Genomic DNA, 22206 nt, shown 5'->3' on the forward strand with positions numbered 1-22206 from the left:
GACTTATTTCCAGGGACAGATTAAATCCACTAAAAAATGAAATTAACTGTCAACTATGACAGTATTTTCTTTAAAATGAGAAAGAAGTCACTAGTAAACCAGTCCTTGACTTTGCGTATTCTGGCTGTCCTCTTGTCATGTTTTTATGTGTATTTTAGGATTTTTCTTAAGTTTGTTTCTGGGAAACTGACAACCAAAGTGAAATTCAGCTTTTCCTGACTCCTGAATGTCAAACCAGTTTGGACATTTAGGAGTGAAGGAAAGTTGGAAAGAATCCATATGTAGGCTAGATTTACACGTAACGTATCCGCTGCGGATTTCACGCTACGAGTTTGCAGCGAAATCCACTGCGGATACCTCTCCTGTCAGTGTCAATGTGATTACATACTCGCAGCGGGATTGTCATCCTGCGGCTAGTATGTAAGTGCCACCCCCATTAACCCCCTGCTGCCGGGAACATACTATACCTGCTCCACGTTCCGGCCTCATCTGAGGCTCCTGGAGATCCTGTGCAGCCAATCAATGACTGTGGCGAGGCCATGCACTGATTGGCTGAGCAGGACCTTTGGAAGCTGGGAGCCTCAGAGCATGGAGCAGGTAAAGTATCTTCCCGGCGGTGGGGGGGTTAAGGGGGCGGCACTTACATACTCATGCACAATCCCGATGCAAATAAATAATCACATTGACACTGACAGGAGAGGTATCCGCAGCGGATTTCGCTGCGAACTAACATCGTGAAATCTGCTGCGGATAGGTTGCGTGTGAATCTAGCCGTAAAATGTATTTTAGTCTTTAATGTGTTCATTTACTTATTGTAAAATAATTAGGATAGACAAAAACAGCAATGGACCAGCTAAAGAATATAAATGAGGACCAGTGGAGTTCAGAGATAAATCTTTCCAACATTTATGCAAAATGTCTGGAGTTCTGGTACATTCACACCATGATTCTGCTTGTGACCATGTATGGGTCATTTCCTGCATGTATATATGTTTCACGCGGCCTAAAAAGTGCAACAAACCACACTTATGGGTCTGAGATAGGGATGAGCGAACCGAACCGTTACGAACCAGATTCGTTACGAACCGAACTTTCAAAAAGTTTGTTATGAAGTTTGTTAAAATCGCAACGGCATCGCAAAACTGTACTTTAATCAGAGAATAGAACAGGATACCAGGGATTATTACTCCTATAATCCTTTGTACAAAAGCTTGTATAAGTTCGGGAGATTACCTAAACATGGTCATTATACTTGGGCTGGCTATTTGAATAGGGTCCCTGCAAGGCCGTGCACAGATAAAGCAGCACCTACTGTAATTCTGACAGGGTGCTGACGAATCCCTGCTTTGGGTGGCAGTATCGTGGAGTGAATCTAATCTTATTAAGCTCAGCAGACTTGTTTTTACTGCAAACTTAAAAATGGTTGCAGGAAAAGGTATTTACTGCAAAAAAAAAAAAAAAATGTGACCGCCTTATCATATGTAGACAAGATCTAAATCGTCCATTGTTATACAATGTTTACCTTCTAATGCATACTTCATATCCTGGGCAAATAAGTTCCACATCACCTCTGCACTGAGCTTTCCCATGTTGAGCTCCTGAGGAAACCTGGAATATAAATAATCCCATTAGTACCATGTGACATTCAAAATCAATATTTCAGAATTATTTCTTGGAATTATTGGCAAGAAATTAAAGAGTTATTGTGGGAAAAATTTACTTTTCCTCTATCCACAGGATAGGGGCAAAATTAGGAGATCCGAATAGAAAGAGCCGAGAACACCGGAAGAGCGATGTACTCAGCTCTTTCAGTTGCTCCATAGGAATGGATTCATACCAGGACCTCCTGGGTCTTATGTGGAGATCGCCAAGGAGTCTGTAACATACCCTTAAGAAATAATGGGAATGTTTAGCCATAAAGACACTGTTTATTTGATGCATATCTTAGATGGGTTCTATAGTTAGGATGACAGATTCAGTACTGATGCCACTACAAAGCTCAAGTGACAAACAGGGACATAATGTTGCAATTTACAAAACATATAACAGAATCCTACAGCAACCTGAAGGGCTTTGGCAGTAGGTGTTCAAGATGCAAAACTGATTTGTCAGGTCTGGTATGGTGGTGTTATCCAGTCACAGTATGGCAGTATTGTTCAGGTCTGGTATGGCTGTGTTAAATGTGACACCTGAAGGCTCTAATCATTGATTCAATATGGAAATTTGTTTATGTTTAAGCTGTTAAAAACTACGAGAAATGTGATTCAAACAATGTATCTACATGTAGAGCAATGTGGCCGAAACCATGCTCAACCACACTACCCAAGATGGGGCGTCTTCAGGTTCAGTGCCTAGGGCAGCAGCTGCTTTTAATACAGCCCTGGTCACGGCCTCTTTTCACTCTCTCCACAGAGATTACTAGTTTCCCTCAACCTGTACAAAACCTTATAAAATAGGCCCAATTAGATACTGGGTTACACAGAAACTGCTATTCCTTCTTCTTAATCTGCAGCACCCATAGTGATAGGCACATTCTAAGGCCATGTTTACACAATGTATCTTTTGCATAAAACACGACCGTTGTTGCAATTTGCAACAATGGCTGTGATTTATGCAGAAGATACGTTGTATGTGAATGAATGGTATGCTGGCTGGAGCGTATACACATAGGGGGACATTTATTAAGTCCGGCATTTTTTTACGCCAGGCTTACAATTGTCCCCGCAGCTCCGGAGCTCAGAGGACTTATGTAGAGGCGCATTGCCTCTACATAAATCCCGGTCGCACGGAGCCTGTCCGTGAGAATAATCTGAAACCTACGCCAGCTCTGAGCTAGCGTAGGTTTCAGTATAATTTTCCCCCCGGAAAAATTATAAATGTGCCGCACGCAGAGGCCGTGCCTCCTCTGCGTGCTGCCGCACCCCCGTAACAATCCCTCTTCGCCCCACTGGCGAAGGTGGCGGATATCGGCCAAATGCAAATAAAATATTCGAAAAAAGACCTTTTGCAAAAAAGGCCGCACGAAAAACTGACATGTCAGTTTTGCGCGGTCGCTATTTACTGAATAGTGGCCGTACAGAACCTGTCAGTACACATAATGGAGCGGGCGGCTCCAGCCGTATGCTCCATTGTCGACTATGGTGAATTAGGATGCAGGCGCACATGGATGCACCCGCATCCCATTTCAACAGAAATGAAGATCATCCAGCAGTACCAGCCGGGATGATCTTCAGTAACACAGGCCGACCTGGCCGGGTTACAAAACTGCCGGTGTTTTACGCAGTGGGAACGTGGCCTTAGGCTATGTTCACACAACGTATGTTTTGTATAAATCATGACCGTTGTTGCAATTTACAACAGCTGTGATTTATACAAAAGATACTTTGTATTGAAATTAATGGAATCCCGCCTGCAGTGTACACACATAGTATACGCTCCGGCTGGGATTTTATCCGGCCGCATGAAAAACTGTCATGTCAGTTTTCTGCAGCCACTATTCATTGAATAGCGGCCGCACAAGACATGTCAGTTCACACAATTGAGCGTGCGGCTTCGGCTGCACACTCCATTGTGTGCAGCAGTGAATTGGGATGCGGGCGCACCCGTGTGTGTCCACATTCCAATTCACTGCTGCACACAATCCGAATTAACCAGAAATGAAGAATATCCGTCCAGTACAGCAGTACCGGCTGGGATGATCTTCAGTAACACCGGCCGTTCTCTCACCTGGCCAGTGTTATATGTACTGTGAACTTAGGACCGGCCGGGAACCAAGCACCGGAGCACCGCGATGCAGGACCCACCGCTGGAACCGGGGAGGTGAGAGGACGTCTTTTCCCTCGGCCACTTCCTCCCCGGTCCTAGCAAAAAAGTGCCCCCCCCCCCCCCCGGAGTACCTGTTTAAATACTTGCCTCCAGTACATAAGTACATATACATCTTTGAGCTATATGTAAACTCATATGTTAAATTTCTTCGTCAACAAATAGTTTATGTATTTATGGGACAGCATGGTATGTCTTTGTGAATCATCTATGCAAGTGTGAACTTTCATATAGGAGCTTAAGGCGACCATTCAGTGGATGCAGTAGCACGAGTTGGCATGTTGCTGGGGTTTTTTGTTTTTTGTTTTTTTTCTTAAATCATTATCTTCTTTAATAAGCCATGATGCAGAAAATATGTAAAGACACTCAAATCTCAGTAGTAAATTGCTGTTGGCTACAACTGTAATTCAGTTTTCACCCAACAAATCATAACTCATTTCTACCATCTTGGCTGAAGCAATTTTTTTCCCATCTATGTTTTTTTTTCCCTAGCATTGATTAGATATTCAGTGTCATTCAAGTGCCCTGCTGTTTCCACTGTCTGTCAGATCTCAACATTTCAAACCCAGAAATGTGTACAGATCAATGATAATTCTGACATATCATCGGTTTTAACAATGCACTCATGCTTTCAGCCGCAAAAGGGATATTGTCATCATTTATACAATTCTGAAATTGCTTAGCAGATAGTTGAGGAGTAGCATAGCAAACAGAAACTAGCCATAACTGCATTAATATGGGAAAGCGGAGCCATGTATTTGTGGTTAATTAATGTATTGAGTGCCTTTGGGCTTAACACAAGACGTCCTCACAGCTGGAACTATTTGCCATCAATACAAGATTCTTTTCTCAGCATGGGCAAACTAACACTGAAGAACATGAGTTATGAAAGAGTAATAAATACATCTACAGGCTTTCATCATCCTGTTGGATAGATTAAAAGACAACTGCAAGGCGAAATTTGTTAGATCAATAACTACTCCTGATAAAAGCAACAGATTTCAATACCCATTTACTGGGTAGCTCTTTAAAACCGATGGAATTGGAAAAGTGATTATACGTTATCCTCTTAATTAAAATTTTGTTTGTATGTAGAATGCCAGATTAGACAAAACAAAAGGTCCCGGAAGAGATATTGGGTGAAAAGATTTTAATGTTTGGACACAATTAAAGTGATATTGTAACCCCACTTTCCATATATGCAGTTCTCAGCACCATTCTGAAGCTTATATTGCGGACATTTCATATCTTACCGTATAAAGGGTTTCTTTGTGGTTTCTCCCCTCAAAAATGCATGTTATGGTTGGAGGACAGTGATGGATTGTCCAGATATTGAGCGTGCCCACACCGATGCTTTAGGCTTCTAAGTTGGCCCATTTTAATGGCTGCAGAGGGGCCGGGGCCTAGATGCCAATGAAATCACGGAAGGGTCATACGTTGCCGATGTTGGAGGAGATATGGGTTTCCAATGTTGTTAAGCTCCACCTCTAAGTAAATGTTTACCAACAATAACATGCATTTTGAGGGGAAAGACCACAAAGAAATCCTTTATGTGGTAAGATATGAAATGTCCAAATATGTCCAGATATGAAATAGCAGCTTAAGAATTGTGCTGAAAATTCCCTATATTGAAAGAATATTCCATTTTCAGGCTATGTTAACACAGGGCAAAATAGGGCTGTGTTTTCAATATAACAATGAACTCCTTTGAAGTCTATGGGAAATTGGCCGCTGGTGCACACACCATACATAATAATGGCTGTAATTGATTATGACCAGATATTGAGCATGCTCATTTTATTTGACTATCATTTGTGTATTTAGCTTTTATTATACTGTGTGTAAAGATAGTACGTTGCTGATTTTTTTTTTTTTTTAATTACTTGCTTAATGCAGAGCTGACCAGACCTTGCATGAGGTACTGACATTAGCAAAGAGTACAATTTTTTTGTTCATATGGATAAACCAAGTTAGTTATCAAAAGTCATAGGTGTGGAGTCCGACACTCCAGGATGTGGAAACTAAAACATAACTTTTATTAATTCGGAAAAAAAGAAATTTTTGCTAAATACCTGTTTTAAGTGCCTGGCCAGCACCAGACACCCATGCACCCTCTCTATATATGAACTGCTACTTACAACTAATCTGCAGGTGAGCTAAATCCTTTTGTTTCTGGATCTGTATAAATCAACATAGCTTTACTGCCACTCACTACATTGAACTTAGGCCTCATTCACATGTCCAGTGTTTTACAAAGAGCGTGATTTTGTCCACCACGTGAAAAACACTGGACGTCTGTTGGTGGTGCTGGTGTTGTCTGGAGGTGATGTGGGGGGCTGACAGGAGTGGAGAGAGATAGGAGCAGGGGAGATGGGAGCCGGTGACAGGAGCAGGGGAGATGGCAGACGGTGATAGGAGTGGGGGAGATGGGAGCCAGATCCGCACTATGACCTGTCCTATTTTTTCATGGCAAAGATCACGGCACGGATGGTGTGAATGCACACATAGGATTTATTGAATTTAATCACGGATCTGCGACCACGGACAATTTTACGGGACATGTGAATAAGGCCATAAGGAACAAAGGGCCCACATTTTTGTGATCAGTAGGAGTCCTACTAGTCAGACCTCCACCAATCAGATACTTTTCACTAATATTGCAAAATGGCATAACAGTATTGAGTATAGGAAAATCTCCTTAAGTATAGTAGACAATGTTTTACTTGTTTCATTTATATAGATATTCCATTTTCTTTATCTGTGTAAGCTCAGCAGAACATAACATACATTATATTGACCTAGGGGAATCTTGGTGATTTAATTTTGTGTGTTGTACTTAGTAATCCAACATCTGTTATAGTGCTCTGTCCAGAATTGTTTTACACATACTGTGTTTGTTATCAGGATTGCAAACATTATATTTCAAATAGCCCAAAAGCACTTATTTAGGAATACAAATAGGATGTGATATGAATGAAAATGACTTGAAGCATAGATAATAATAATAATAATACTTATTTACTATGCAGACGCATGCAATTAAAATTTTTCCAGTGCACTGTAAAACACACTCAAAGAGATGGAATGACTGTAAGTTGTATTTATAAATGAAATGCACAATATCTCTACACAGTTAAAGAGATATTTTCAGTTAAACTATTATAGTTACACTTGCAGGGCTCATCAAGTTAAAGGAGAAGTCAGGTAAAAATCTTTATTAAAGTATTGTTTTGCCCCCCAAAAGTTATACAAATCACCAATATACACTTTTTTCCCTGCACTTACTACTGCATCAAGGCTTCACTTCCTGGATAAAATGGTGATGTCACGACCCGACTCCCAGAGCTGTGCGGGCTGTGGCTGCTGGAGAGGATGATGGCAGGGGGACACTGAGCCTCCCTCTGCCATCATTCTCTCCAGCAGCCACAGCCGGCACAACTCTGGGAGTCGGCTTGTGACATCGCCATTTTATCCAGGAAGTGAAGCCTTGATGCAGTAGTAAGTGCAGGGAAAAAACCACTTCCCGTAATAAGTGTATATTGGTTATTTGTATAACTTTTGGGGGACAATACAATACTTTAATAAAAATTTTCCCTGGACTTCTCCTTTAAATATTTTTTGCAAAAACATTCATTTAGCAAATTTGCCCCCTTCTCCTGATAAATTAATTCTTTCCCTTGTTCCCCATTGTTGGCAGCTTATCTAGGTTGTCTAGGTTACCGACCACCACTCTGCTCTAAAAGGAGACTGTTTCTGAAAGAAATCCAACATGTTTTCCTAAGCTTGGACAACCCTATTAACTTAGCCATACAATTCTAACTATATTAGTTTAGATGGGAATACCAATGTAAGTGTTCTAACATTGCTCCAAATTGTAGTCTGCTCTGAGAAAAAAAGCTTCAGTTTCAGTTGGTGTGTTTGCATTGAATATCTTCAGCATACATGTGAGCAGCCACCATGCTGCTCACCTCCGTCATTCCTAATGTGAACATGGGTGGATTCTGTCTTGGCCGAAATTATTTGCCAGCACCTAAATGGTTAACTCCTTGTCCATCAAGTGATTGACAGCCCTATCCTCCTTTCTAAGTTCTTGTCTGTCTGCCCCAATCACCTCTGAAATTGGAACTTTGCTTATTTTAAAACTCATGCCTGTCATTTTCTATGTCTGATGCCTGATGTAGCATATACTTAGTGTACCAATACTTGCTTCTTACCCTGTGATCTGTTATCTTGATATTGGTTTCCTGACTTTGGCTTGTGTCCCTGACTATGTGTTTGTCTCCTGACTTGGTCTGTTTTTTTGTCCTCTGGCTTAGGTTACTCTGGTTTGCCTCTTTGACTCTGTGTATTGCCTAGCAACTTTGTCCTAGCATTTGGTCTCTCCTGGTTTGTGTTTATTGTGTACATTTGTCCTTGTCTCGCACTTCTCGTATTTTTCTTGTGTCCTGTTCCATCTATATTAGCTAAGGGGATGCCTCTAAGTTGTCCTGGGTTGCCTAGGACACGTTGAAGTAAGTAGGCAGGTGTTGGGCAGCATCAGGGCTGCACTTGTCTCTGCGTCACCTGTGTGTACCCTGACTTGTCCAATACAACACTGATTTCAAGAGAAATCAGCATCAGAAATTGTTATTATTAAAGTGTTTTTTGAAAAAAGTATTGTAAAAAGAATTGTAAATAGGACTGTAAAAGGACTATTCCTTTTACAGTCCTATTTACAATTCTTTTTACAGTAATTTTACATCTCCAACTCTCATAAGACTTAGATCTTGATGACTAACTTTTCATATTCCCATATTGTTTCTGTGTTGCCTATTACTAGGTAGAGGCATTTTTAGTTAACCTCGATCCTTTTGCCACCTCTGTGACTGTGAGCTGCACCTCCTCAAATTTTGTTTATTAAAGCATTTTAGCTTTTTTTTTTTTTTTTTTGTAAAATAGGCAACATATTATTTCTACTTTTTACATGACATAAAATATACATGTGTATTATGCATCAAAATACACCTGAAAAAAAATTGTGTGTGATGTGAACATAGCCTGTTATATTTTCAGTTAGTATTTTGATAATCATTTTTTTTTTTCAACCACAACTAGGCATGGATTGAATTTACAGAAAAGGTACAAATCTTAACATTACAATTTTTCTCTGTCTGTTCCACTCCTGGTTTTGACTTAAAATACTGACCAAAATACTTTTGGAATATAGCCTAAGTTTCCTTTTACATGTCCCGATATGGTCCGTGTACGGACACAAAAAAGCACAATCAGCGCTCAACATCAGATAAATTAGACGGTTGGATGAACGATCGCTGCATCGTTCATGTGGCCATTGACGTTCATTGTTTTCACAGGGAGCTGTATAATGATAGATTTTACTGCAGAGCAAAAAATCCAATGAGCTGTCATTGGCTGATCTCTGTCACTTTTACACAGGACAATTATAGGCTAATTGAGCATTTCTAAGAATATTTGATGGATCGTGTAAAAGAGCCTTAGGGCTAGGTTCAGAAACTGTGAAATAAAATCCAAATAAGGAACAAATATCGCTGTTTTCTATACAACAATCTATTTTTTTTGCAATCTGTTCAAGGATGGCTGTTTTTCCATGGACTTTAAAGGGGTATTCTGCGGAAAATTGATAATTTAGCTACGGAAAGGGTTAACCAAGGCTGTTAGATTCCCGCACTGGGAGATTACCGGTCCAGTCACCTTATTCTCCAGGCCACGACCTTCTTGCTTCCTGTGATGACCCACATCTTCTCTTCTTCTAGTATGGTGATGTGTTGCAAAGAAAGGGTTCGCGCCACACAAGTGCCAGTCAATCTGAGTATGGTGGCGTCACCAGTCCAGATATGGACTGATATGGAAATGAATCTAAAGGCATTTATCCTGTTCTCCCCATGACTACACACTGCCTGCAAACGCCTCACTCAGTAACTGCCTCTAGTGACCTCACTCAGTAATAGTAGCATATCTGGCTGTCACTGGGGGGGGGGGGAGGGTTGGGGGGATATATCTGAATGTAACACAGGGGGGCAAGTAATACACACATAGCCACACTCACACAGACAGACATGTACAGTAACACAGAGACAGATAGACACATGCAGTAACATGCACAGTAACATGATAAGAAACTCAGTAACAGACACACAGACAACATAAGCTGCAGTTTCCCTCTAACAAGAATACACTGCAGTTCCCCCTCGGTCCACTAGGTGTGCTGTGTAAGGAAACAAGCTGAACAGAATGTAAACAAACATTGTATAATGGTAGGAGAAGCTGATGGAGGAGAAAAAAAGTATACAGGAAGGTTTGTCTAGGCTTTGGCAATACAGTTGGATGTTTTTTTAGACAATGCTAAAAATCTTGGAAAACCCCTTTAAGATTATGTTTACACATAGGTCTATGTTCACACATAGCATTTTGTTCAGTATTTTTGTCAGTGTTTTAGTCAGTATTTGTAGCCTAAATAAGGAGTGGAACCAACAAAGAAAAACTGTAATGGAAAGATTTGCACAGTTTCTGTGTTTTCAACCTTCTGTTTTCAACCTGGTTTTGGCTGAAAAAATACTAACCAAAATACTGAATGAAATGTGTGAACATAGCCTCAGTCAAGATTTAGGATATAGGACACATCTTTTTTTGGCCAGATATTGTTTGTCTTTTTAGACAGCCATCATTTTGAAATAAAAATATGTCCCTATTATGCACATTTCAGCCAAAAAGACAGCTGAAATACAGCAAAAAAAAAAAAAAAAAAGATGCGTGAACATAGCTTTATTTTTATTTTTTTGCTTGTTTACACTTGTCGAGTGGCATGCTTTTTGCCCTCCTTCTGAGTTATTTTATTTTACAAAACATTTGTTTGATATCTTTTTTTTATGTCTTTGTCTATGTTATAATACTCAAATCTTGTTTACACATGGACCCATGGGCCAGTAAACCCCAAAGTAGGTTGATATTTCAGGTTTTTTGACATTCACTTCTAGGCAGTCATCTCATTATGGTCATAGACAACATTCATCCAGAGATTTATTCTGGTTGGTAAAATTGTAGCCTGGAATTATCCTCCAATATGCAACAATTGCCAATTACCCTATAAAGGTTTTTTCTTTTTAAATCGGCACTGTGGGATTATAGTTTGAAATCAAGGGGAAACATTTCTTAAGGGTAGGTTCACACATAGCGGAATTACGGCAGATTTTACGTTGTGAGTTCGCAGCAAAATCTGCTCCAATTCCCAGCACTGTCAGTTTCAATAGGCTTAAATACTAATACAGCCTAATTTTCATCCCACTGCAAGTATGTAAACGCCACCCCCCTAAACTTCCACTGCGCGGTAAATACTTCTCCAGTCTGCACTGGCCTGCTTCTGTGGCTCCCGGCTCCCTGACATCCTGCTCAGCCAATCAGTGCACTGTCCCACCACAGCCACTGATTGGCTGAGCTGGATGGCAGGGAGCTGGCGGCCCTAGAAGCAAGCCAGAGCACGGACAAGTAAAGTATTCACTAGGCTGCGGCAGGTTAAGGGGGGTGGCGGTTACATACTGTCAGCAGGATGAAAATTTGGCTCCGAGTATATAAACCTATTAACAGGTGCTGCGTGTTCGCAGCAACATCCGCTGCAATTTCCATACTATTGATAGGTTTATAATCTGCTGCAATTCCTCTATGTGTGAACCCACCCTAAAGGAGTGTTTCCATCGCATAAAGATGGCTTCCAGTCTACTCTGGCCTTTTTGAGTAAAGCCCATTGACTTTAATAGGGGTTGCACAAACAGAAAGTAAATGAAAGTTATGCAAATTGCTGTCTTTGCAGCCACAACCAGGCCTAAGAGGGCTGGTAAGCCATTTTCACAATATGGGATTGCCACTGTTATGAAAGTTTTTTTTATTGCTTTCTTTTCAATTGGAAGGCAACTTTTTAATCCCTTTAATTATTTTAAGTAAACATCCTCATAAAGGTTAAATATGGGTCATAACATTTTTGATACTTTGTGAAAAGTAACTGTGAGTACTCAACCTTAACAATTCCTCTAAGTCAAACCCATTCATGCAAAGCACCTAAAACAAGATTAATTCCGCAATAGCTATTGAGCCAAAGAGCCAACAGGTTGGCACTTGTAACAAATGGTGGAAAGATTACTCTATAGTATCACAGCAGAACACAATAGTGTGGTGTCACAATCTCACACTAATGATTACCTGAGTTTGCAAACAGACATGCTTACTGAATACAGCTTCAGGAAGCACACCAGCATCCAGCAGGGAGAGAGAGAGCAAGCCACACATTTCCCACTTTCAGCACTCATTAGGATGAAGAATGACAATGTCAGGAAATCTGACATCCTTCTTTTATCTTTTCTCTTTTCACTCTGAAGCAGCAAAGTTGTTGGATTATTTAAAATACCTTACAAGCAGTAAGCATACTGATTCGGAGTATAGATGATTGCCCAGCTGAATAACCTGTAATGTTCTGCATAGTTAATAAAGGCAAAGCTACAAAAAAGTAATATTAGTACTGCAGCTAAAAAAATTCCATAGCATGCATTTGGTTCTAAAAGTTCTACTTTGTCTCAGAAAGTGTTAGTAACAATTAGTAACAATTAGTAACAATTAGTGTTTGTGAAGCCCTGATGAGTTTAGCAATGTTTGGGGGCTCCATTAAGAGTGCATACTCGGCATCCACATACAGCGCTCTCCAGTCTTTTTAAGGACAATTTTCTCCCTATTCTTGAATCTGTAAGTACCCCAGTAATCGGACCCCCACTGATCAGCCTGTCTTCTTGGGTTGGGAATATCCTTTTAAATACAGTTATTTGTGCTAAATATACTATGTTATTTGTGCGTATTATGTTATTTAAAATGTACTTCCATCTATGCACTATGGAAAACATCTTCTTCCTGGATATTTTTTTAGCACCACTCTAGTAAGTTGCATATATTTTGCTACACTTTTTTGATACGTACCTTACCTTGTTCTAAGGGTATGTGTACACTACGGAATCTGCACGGATAACTTCCAGCAGATACCGTGCACGCTCCTGCTTGAAGTTGGATTCTTTGTGCGGATGGCGGAATCTGCCTTGGCATAGAATGGAGCCTAAGGGACAGGCGGAACTTCGGGACGCGCGCACTGAAACTGCTGGAAGTTATCAGTGCGGATTGCATAGTGTGCACATACCCTTACGTTTCAACCTTATGATATGTAAGAATATCTGATAATATAGCATCAATCAGGGCCATATGTATCAACTATATGTTTTCTTTATTTGTTAGCCCATATTAAAAAATATTAGGAACAGCATAGGAACACTAAAATGGAGGTGACCCTACTGACTTATATGAAAAAAGTTTTTTAGACATACTCTGTCATATGTGAAACAGTAATTGTGCCAGAAAAGGGTTAGGAGCAGTGACATCACTTATTGTGAATGGCATGATTTTGTCTTATCTATATACTGATGTCATGTCACCTCTCACTATAATCCTGTCTGTGAAGATAAAGAATAAACTGCTGAAGAGTGTGAAGAGCTATCTCTTGAGAACAGGAAGTATCAGCCTATTATTTGAGAAAAATGATAAGATTTCAGGATAAAGGAAACTGTACATAAAAGCAACAAACTTTTTTAATACATATGTTTAAAATAAAAAAATTGATTTTAGCAATTGGTCGGTTTTTCATTGAGCATTTCCTCTAAAGGGGTGTTTATTGTTTTATATGCATCAGCAACAATAAATAAAAAAAGGCCGACCACTGGACAACCCCTTTAAGCTATATTGATAGTAGGTGTCTTTCTTCTGAAGTAATATACCCTACTGCTACATGTCATTTGACACTTTAGAAATCCACTAGTACTACTTTCAGGTAAGAAATTGTATGATTTATTATGCTTAGTAATCTTACAGATCTACACTAAGGACATATAAGGTTACATGTCTCTACTAAACACAAAGATAATGGGAAATACATTGATATAATAAAAGTGAGTAATTCAGCCTATGTATGAGGAGAACATTCATCTTATTTTGTGAGGTTGAACACCCTTGTCTGCTTTTCTGAGGGCATTGTGCACTATAAACCAGAATAAAAGCTATCTGTAGATTATAAATCAATAGTCACTATTAGCGTGCCCTACCTTTCCTAATACAATACATGACACCATCAAAGCAAGGGGAGAAGCAACCTCATTTTCTATAGCGAAGCACCATAGTGACATTGTCTGGTCAAAGTAACCAGAAGTCTAACACACGATACACCTGTAGTGGTATTAAAAGGACGTTATCTCATTTTACAATTTAACCGATATCTGAGGCCCCAAATCTGAAAGAACATTCTAGGGAACGGTTTCAAAGATTTCCCCTATATTGCTTTTAACCCCATTTAGGACCTGGGATCATTGATGCCTCAATGCCCAGGTCGTGATTTTATATCAGCTTATGGGATCATAAAGATCCCATAAGCTGATGTCCCCTAGCTCTGCCGCCTCTCCGATGTCCCCTGCCGCTGTTACAATCTTTTATCAGCGGCAGGGGAGAGAGGGGAGGCGGCAGAGCTGACAGGCACATGCCCGGCGCACGTTCCGTCCTCCCTCCTGTCCCCTGCCGGCCTCCTGCCGGCCTCCGTAGATAGCCTGAGGCTTCCGGTTTTTATGACTACCATCGGGGCTCTGCGATCAGTTTGCAGAGCCCCGATGGACACCGGAGAGACAGTTCTCCCTCCCCCAGTATCTATAAGGTTATCTCTCAGCACCGGAGCACGGAGCTCCGGAAGGTCCCTGGCCCCAGCTAGTGTAAGTGCAGACACATTATAGCAGGAATGGAGAGGATGGGAAACACAAGGGCTGACAGAGACTGCAGGGAGCATGAAAGAAGGAGCAGGGCAGATGGGAGCACAGTATAGTGGCACTCTCTGTCCAGGGTGAGAGGGGTTACCTCCCCTCATGCAAGCCCCAGCCTGATGTAGATCTGCTATGATTTGGAAGGTGAGGGAGACTTCCTGGGTCAGAGCTATTAAACCAAAGCAATGCTCTTGAACTAAGTTACAATTTTGAAAAACTGTGAGCTCTTCTTGCAAAATGCTCTCAATCCAAGTTACTCTTAAACCAAGGTACCACTGTATTTAGTTTTGTTGGGATCTAGAATAGCTGTAATAGCTGCAATAGAAAGAAATCTATAGTCCTAAATAATTCTCATCAACCATCATGATGATGATAAAATACATTTCTTCCACAATGACACTGAAAAGAGTACCACAAAACAGAAAAAGGAAATCAACCCAGTATAACAGCAGTGGATGACTGCTGACATTACACATTTAGAACAAGAGTATATGACTTACTGGTTTAAAGTGGGTGTATATGATGTCTTGTCCTCATCAATAATAGTGACCATTAAAGTAATGAGGTTTGGCCAGAAATCCAAGTTTTTGATTGTTGGGCCTTGATCTTCACGCGGAATGTCCTGTTTCTTACCCTGTAAAATATTAAAGAGGCACTGTCACATTTTTCTTAAATAAATCAATAAGGGTTGTGATTTCAAATAGCCTTATAACATACATGTGTCTTTTTTTCTTTTTTTTCTAGTTTTGAATCAAACCCTAAACATGTGGCCACTAGGTGTTTCCCTTTTTCTCAAATGACGGCCAATGCTCCCTTCTGCTGATATTTGGTCTTTTCTCCTTTCAAAAAAGAGACCAAACACAGGAAATCAACTGTTCAGCCCCAGTCCTTTTCACAGAAATGGGATCAGTGAGTTTGTGTGAAATGAATGCTAGTGCCATTTTTTCTGATGTAATCGACCAAAAGCGATTGTCCTGGCACTGTGATTGCTTTGCATGGCAATGACATGCTTACCCGCTTGGTTATGCTTTTTATGTGAGTCCCTGACGAAGTTCCAGTGGAACGTAACGCGTAGGGGCATCATGGGTAGCCACGGATCGCTCCTCTCCCTCTTCATTTGGTGATGTTTTTTGATGGTTTTCATTTTCTTTTTTTGACACTCATTAGTGTTCACTATATCCATTAATCACCATTCATTTTTGATACACACAGTTACATACACTTATTTATATATATTTTTTGTGATAATTTCTCCTTTACTAGGTTGTATTTGTATTGTGCTTCACCTATGAGGGCTAGTTGAGCTTTACTATAGGACCGTGGTTTTACCCTGGGGGTCCCCTATACCGTGTGGGTCCCACCATGTGTGTTTTTCCTTTGGGAACTTTAATTGTTTTTAATGTGTAGGGATATCTTTGTTCCTCTGCCTACCTTGTGTCTGTATATGTTAATTTTCTAGGTATTTCTAATAAACATTTTGGTATTATCTCTTTCTCTGGCGTGCTCCTTTATATCAAATACCCCTGTTTTTCTTTTTTTGGTGTTGTATAAATTGCATATTGTTGTAATCGTACTGACCTATTGAACATACATAACATGTCAGTTATTGCTTATTTTTTCAATTTCAATGCGCAAACAATTCTTTCCTGGATTCACTGCATAGTTTATGGGAAAATTAAGTTTGTCACTGCAAAGCACAATTGGTGTCACAAAAAAGGGCTCTTTTTACCATACAGAAAGTGAAATGTGCAACGTTTTAGCTCTCACAAAGTTTCTCCTTTTCAATTAAATTTGGCGTGCCATGGACTTTCTAATTTGCTGTTTGAAGTCAAAACCAGGATCGGCTTTTTCCTCGGCTGGCATCCACTTGCCGTATAGTGGTGCACCACTCTTGCGAAGCCATCTATCTATCTCATATTTACATAGCTCACATCTATCTTTCTAAAATTTAAAGTGATTGCAGCATTTTAAGAGAAAAGGTACAAAATATGTTTTTATTCATTCTCATCTCTACCACTTTGAAGATATGAGTGAATCGTCTGATACTTTTCAGAAAAATATGCTTTCTTCTCCATGCATAAGATGGCTTTCTTCTTTCCCTGCCTTCTTATCTATTCCCTTATGCATAAATCCCTAAGCAAAACCCTATAGTGGATTAGGTCACAATGCCTTAAAAAGTCCATGGAGGGGGGAAGTGCAGTGAGAAACACAAACACAAACAGAGATACTCCAGAGCTGGATTCACAGCTTAGCCTGCTCAGTACCAGTCTATAATGTCATCCATGCTACTACTACTTCTGATGGTTTTGGTACACACATAGGGAAGCAGGATGTCCTGCTATTTGTGCGTCTTGTTTACGGAAGAGATCAAAGCGGCTATTCTCCACCCATTCTAGAGTTGAACTTGGCACTGAAGTCTAACTGGTAAAACCAGTTAAAATGCCATATACTGGTGATATAATGGCCATAAAAGTGTAACTACTCATGTACACATTAAGAACAACTTATCCTAAAAAGTTACATGAATGACAGATACAGTTTAAGAAGGTTCTGGTTTGCTGGCACAAATGCTCTGGTTAATCCTTCTATGTGTATGTATGTATGTATGTATGTATTGTCTGTTTATCTATCTATCTAGAAACAAAATGTGATTTATTCCATCCAAAGATGCATGAAAAAACAGGATACATGCACCTTTGAATGAAATAAACCACATTTTCTTTCTACTTAAAGTTGGTGTGCTTCAAACTTTTGGTACATACATGGGGATCCCCTGCCAAGGGACTTTCTCTGCAAGCACATACATCACTGTTTTTGGAAATGTGGCTCTATTTGGTATTATCTATCTATCTATCTATCTATCTATCTATCGATCTATCTATCGATCTATCTATCGATCTTGCATTCTATCAAATAATAACTGCCTTCATCATAACTGAAATAAATACATTAACATTTTCAGACAACCTAGTGATGTGTCAATTAACAACTGATTGAGTTGTCAATATAGATATTGGTGGCTATCTATTGTTAGACCGTGGTCAGTGTTTGAAACACACATTTGCATTCAAACCATCATCTGCTGTGTGTAGGCATTCATCATATAGCCGTTTGTAATCATCATGATAAAATAATTGGATTTCAAATTGGATCTTCAGAATATCTTGGTGTAGAAACATAGAAACCTTACCAATAAAAGTATTGAGTGTAATGTAGCAGAGAATATAACACAAGGTACCGCTCTTCCTATTACTGAAGAAAGCAGTCCATTATTTCACATGACAGGCAATTTTAAAAGGTTACCGATCACAATAATAACATGTTTCATTGACTTGGACAGGACTATTGTTTCCTAGTTAAAATTATCAATATTTCAAAGCTCATTTAACATATTATTGTATCTAGCCCGCATACTGACCCTTAAAGTGTGTCATCTACTATTTACTCTAAATTCCCTGTTGAGATGCACCTCAGGGTGCGCTATTAAACCACTAGTTTTTTATTTTTCTTTAATACCGTCTTTTTCATCTGCTATTTCAAAGACAATGCATTTCTTTTTAATGAACACCAAAATTTCTTCAACAAATCTTTCTATAACATTCCCTTAGAAATGAATTGGAGCATTATGTTAAAGGGGTATTCCCATGACTGGTGTCGTATTACTAAGCTGTCATTACTTTATGATGAACAGGGGTCCAACTTCTAACAAGTCAACTTAACCTGGAAATTAAATAGCTCTAACTCTTTCTCTCTCTTTAGCTCCCCTACACAGTGGAGTACACCAGACATTGCTGTGCAGGGAAAGGCTATGTTCACACAGTGTATTTTTTTGCTGAATAACGGTCATTATTTTTTAATGACACTCAATAATAATGTTTATGAACATTTTTTATGGCTGTCATTAACAAACAATGGCCATTGATTTACCTAAAAAAAGACAACACCTCAAAACAGCTGTATGTGGATGGTTGCCTGGCCTTGGTTTTTCCCTTGTCATTACATTGACTTATAGGGCCACTTAATATGGTGGTTTTGGGGGTTTACCTACAGGAGCCATCCCTTGGCTGGGTCCTTCCCAGAAGGATATCTGGCTAGTTCTGTGTTTTAATGAGGCTCCACTGGCTCTTCTTTTGCATATTCATCTTTGATTGTTTTGTATTTTTTTTTTTATCACCGTCGCATTACCCCTTTAACATCAAGTTCTCCTCATTTTGAGTTTTGCTAACTGTATTATTATTATCTATTGCTAGCTATTATATTACATGTTGCCTCTGACTGTAAGAATGCTTTCTGCTTGTGGCGTAATCAGAGCAGAAACAAGTGTAATATATAAAAGATTCACAGAGATTCACAAGGAGGAAGGGGGAGGAAAAGGTTGTGAATAGTGTTAATCAGACCTGGACTGTAAAGTATGGGTCCATGCCTGAATCTATGTGTTCGGGTCCTCAGACCCCAACACGGACTTCAGCACCAAAATACATGTTCGGGTCCAATGTTTGTCACAGTAGTAAAGTCTGTTGAAAGGCTACTGCACAAACAAGCAACAAACTTTATTGCTGTTGGCATTGCAGAGCAGTCACAGCCATGCCTAGTAAGAGACACTTGACCCCACTGTAGTGGCGGTCACATGTCCTGCCTCCATTGTGCTCCTCATTAGTGTAGGGAGAGAGTGTTACAGCTAGGTAGGGACGGATAGGTAAGAAAATGTTACTAAATGGAAGTGTTCTGTAGCCAGTGCATCTGTAAGTTAAGAACCATGGGGCGAGTACATCTGTGAGTTAGGAGTTGTGGGGCCAGTACATTTTTGAGTAAGGAGATGGGCAGCTAGGCAATCAGTGTGTGGCTAATAAAAAAAAAAAAGTGTTGCTGCAGTTAGGCCATCAGTGTATGTCTTTAAAAAAGTGATCCCGCAGTTAGGCCATCAGTGTATGGCTAATATAAGCATTATCAAAACATAGCTCCCTTTACTTCACCTCTCTAGCAAATCAGAAAACATTATGAGCCCTATTATGAGCAGTCACTATTACTCTTTGACAACTCTACTGCTATTTTTTTAGTGGGCCATCCACCTGCCCCAGTTGAAGACCTTGAATGTACTAATGCCCAACCATTTCTCATGAAGGATAAGGACATAGGAAGGCAACTGCAACTGCCCGAGGGAGCATCCCAGGATATCTCTGAAGATGATGATGAAACCTAGGTGCCAATTTCTGATACTTTTTGCCAGTTGTGGAGGGCATCAGAGAGGAGTGGGTGAAAGATGATGGGAGGGGTGATGACGAGGTCTTAGACTCCACATGGACCATAGGTGATGACAGTCTAGAGGAAGAAGTGGTGGTCACCCAGCCCCAGCAAGAGACCAAGAGAGGGAGCAGGGTGCAAAAGCACAGCAGATGGCCCATGGACAATATTTCGTCTGGCATTGCCCACAGCAGGAAGGGAGTGAGCACACCAAAGACAGTTCAGAAGAGCTCTCTGGCCTGGCATTTTCATCAGCCTCTCCAATGACAAGCCACCTGTCTTCCTGCAAAGGAAGGATGAGACAGACAGAAGCAGCAGGAGCACCACCAGTATCATCAGCCATGTCCACACCACTACTTTTCTAGGCAGGCCATCCTCCACTTCACCACCAATGAGTAGGCAATCATGCAGGACCTGTATGCTGTGTTTCACATTTAAAGCCATTTTTGGACCCAAAAACTCAGGACTCCATTCATTTCAATGAGGTTCAAGTTCTGTTTTTTTTTTAACTTCCCCCCCCCCCCCCCAAGTTTGGCCGAACCCACGGAACCTGAATTTCAATGGTTCCACTCAATGCTAGTTATGAACACAAAAAATATTTTTGTTAACCCCTTAACAACCAAGGGCGTAAATGTACGCCCTTGTGGCGCTAGGGGCGTTCAGAGGAGGGCCACGCGGCGACCCCACTCTGAACCGCCACAATCCAAGGTGCTTTCTAGTAAGTGTGTAAAAAATGTTGTTGTTCTTTTCATTGATAAAAAATTCCCTTCTCTAATAAAAGTCTGCATCACCCCCCTTTCCCTATTTTATAAATAAAAATAAACAAACATATTTGGTATCGCCGTGTGCGTAATCGCCCAAACTATTAACTTATCTCATTCTCAATCTTGCACAGTAAACATCAAAAGCGCAAATAAATTACATAGCATTTTTGGTCGCATCAAATCCAGAAAAATTGTAATAAAAGTGATCTTTTGGCTTGTTTGCCAATATGCAAACACGGTACCAATAGAAAGTAGAGATCATTGCGCAAAAAATGACACCTCTAACAGCCCCATAGAGCAAAGGATTAAAGCGCTATATGCATGGTCATACAGCAATTTTATGGAACATTTATTTTTTTAAAAAGGTTTTAATTTTTTAAAAGCCATCATATAAAACAAAAGTTACACAAGTTACATATCGTTGTAATCGTACTAACTTGAGGAACATATATAACAAGTTATTTTTACCCTAGGGCGAACGGCCTAAATACGAAACCTCCTCATAAAAAAAAAATTGCAATTATTTTCTAGTTTCGCAGCATACTTTATGCAAAAATTAAGCCTTCCATTGCAAAGTACAATTAGTGGCGCAAAAAATAAGGGCTCATGTGGGTTTCTAGGTAAAAAAAAAAAAGGAAGCGTTATGGCCTTTTAAGCACAAGGAGGAAAAAACGAAAGCGCAAAAAATGGAAATTGGCCCGGTCCTTTAGGGGTTAAATATTATATAATATTCAAATTAAAGGGGAACTCCAGGTAGAGGTTAAAAAAATGAAACTTCTGCAGCATAGAGAATTACTAACCTATCTATTCCAGTTTTGAAACTACAAAAAAATCTATTTGTTTTGGGGAGTTTTGTTCTGTTTTGTGTTTCTGCACTTCCTGGTTGAGCAGATGTACACAGTACTACAGGTTCCAGAATGCAATGCTTTCCCTCAGCTGTTCATCACAGTCCTCCACCCTATTTCCCACCCAAAGCTGTTGCAGAACATCTAGGCTGTGTTCACACATTGCAGTTTCATTGTGTTACTGAATTATTTGCAGTAATTTATGATTTCATTGTGGTCCCACCCACACAGCACGCTGTATTCTCTACCTGTAACACCACACAGCATGCTGTATTCTCTACCTGTAACACCACACAGCACACTGTATTCTCTACCTGTAACACCACACAGTACGCTGTATTCTCTACCTGTAACACCACACAGCATGCTGTATTCTCTACCTGTAACACCACACAGCACGCTGTATTCTTTACCTGTAACACCACACAGCACACTGTATTCTCTACCTGTAATACTACACAGCACGCTGTATTCTTTACCGGTAACACCACACAGCTCGCTGTATACTCTACCTGTAACACCACACAGCACACTGTATTCTCTACCTGTAACACCACACAGCACACTGTTATTACCTGTAACACCACACAGCACGCTGTGTTCTCTACCGGTAACACCACACAGCACGCTGGCCATTCAGAGATGGTGAATCACTCAGCCAGCCAAGCCTCCTACTGAATTGGCTCAGTT

At 40.2% G+C, this 22206-nt stretch overlaps 1 protein-coding gene across 1 annotated transcript in view; it reads right to left on the reverse strand.

The window, feature by feature from the left end:
* Positions 1–22206, reverse strand: part of UNC13C (unc-13 homolog C) — a 393542-nt gene that overhangs the window by 127930 nt on the left and 243406 nt on the right. The window contains exons 17-18 of the mRNA XM_069982623.1: positions 15167–15300; positions 1523–1608 (exon numbers count right to left, since the gene is read on the reverse strand). Of these exons, the coding sequence (XP_069838724.1) occupies positions 1523–1608; positions 15167–15300 (220 nt within the window). The remainder of the gene's footprint in view (positions 1–1522; positions 1609–15166; positions 15301–22206) is intronic.

Source organism: Dendropsophus ebraccatus, chromosome 1, assembly GCF_027789765.1.
Source record: "Dendropsophus ebraccatus isolate aDenEbr1 chromosome 1, aDenEbr1.pat, whole genome shotgun sequence".
In the NCBI taxonomy this organism is placed as follows: Eukaryota; Metazoa; Chordata; class Amphibia; order Anura; family Hylidae; genus Dendropsophus; species Dendropsophus ebraccatus.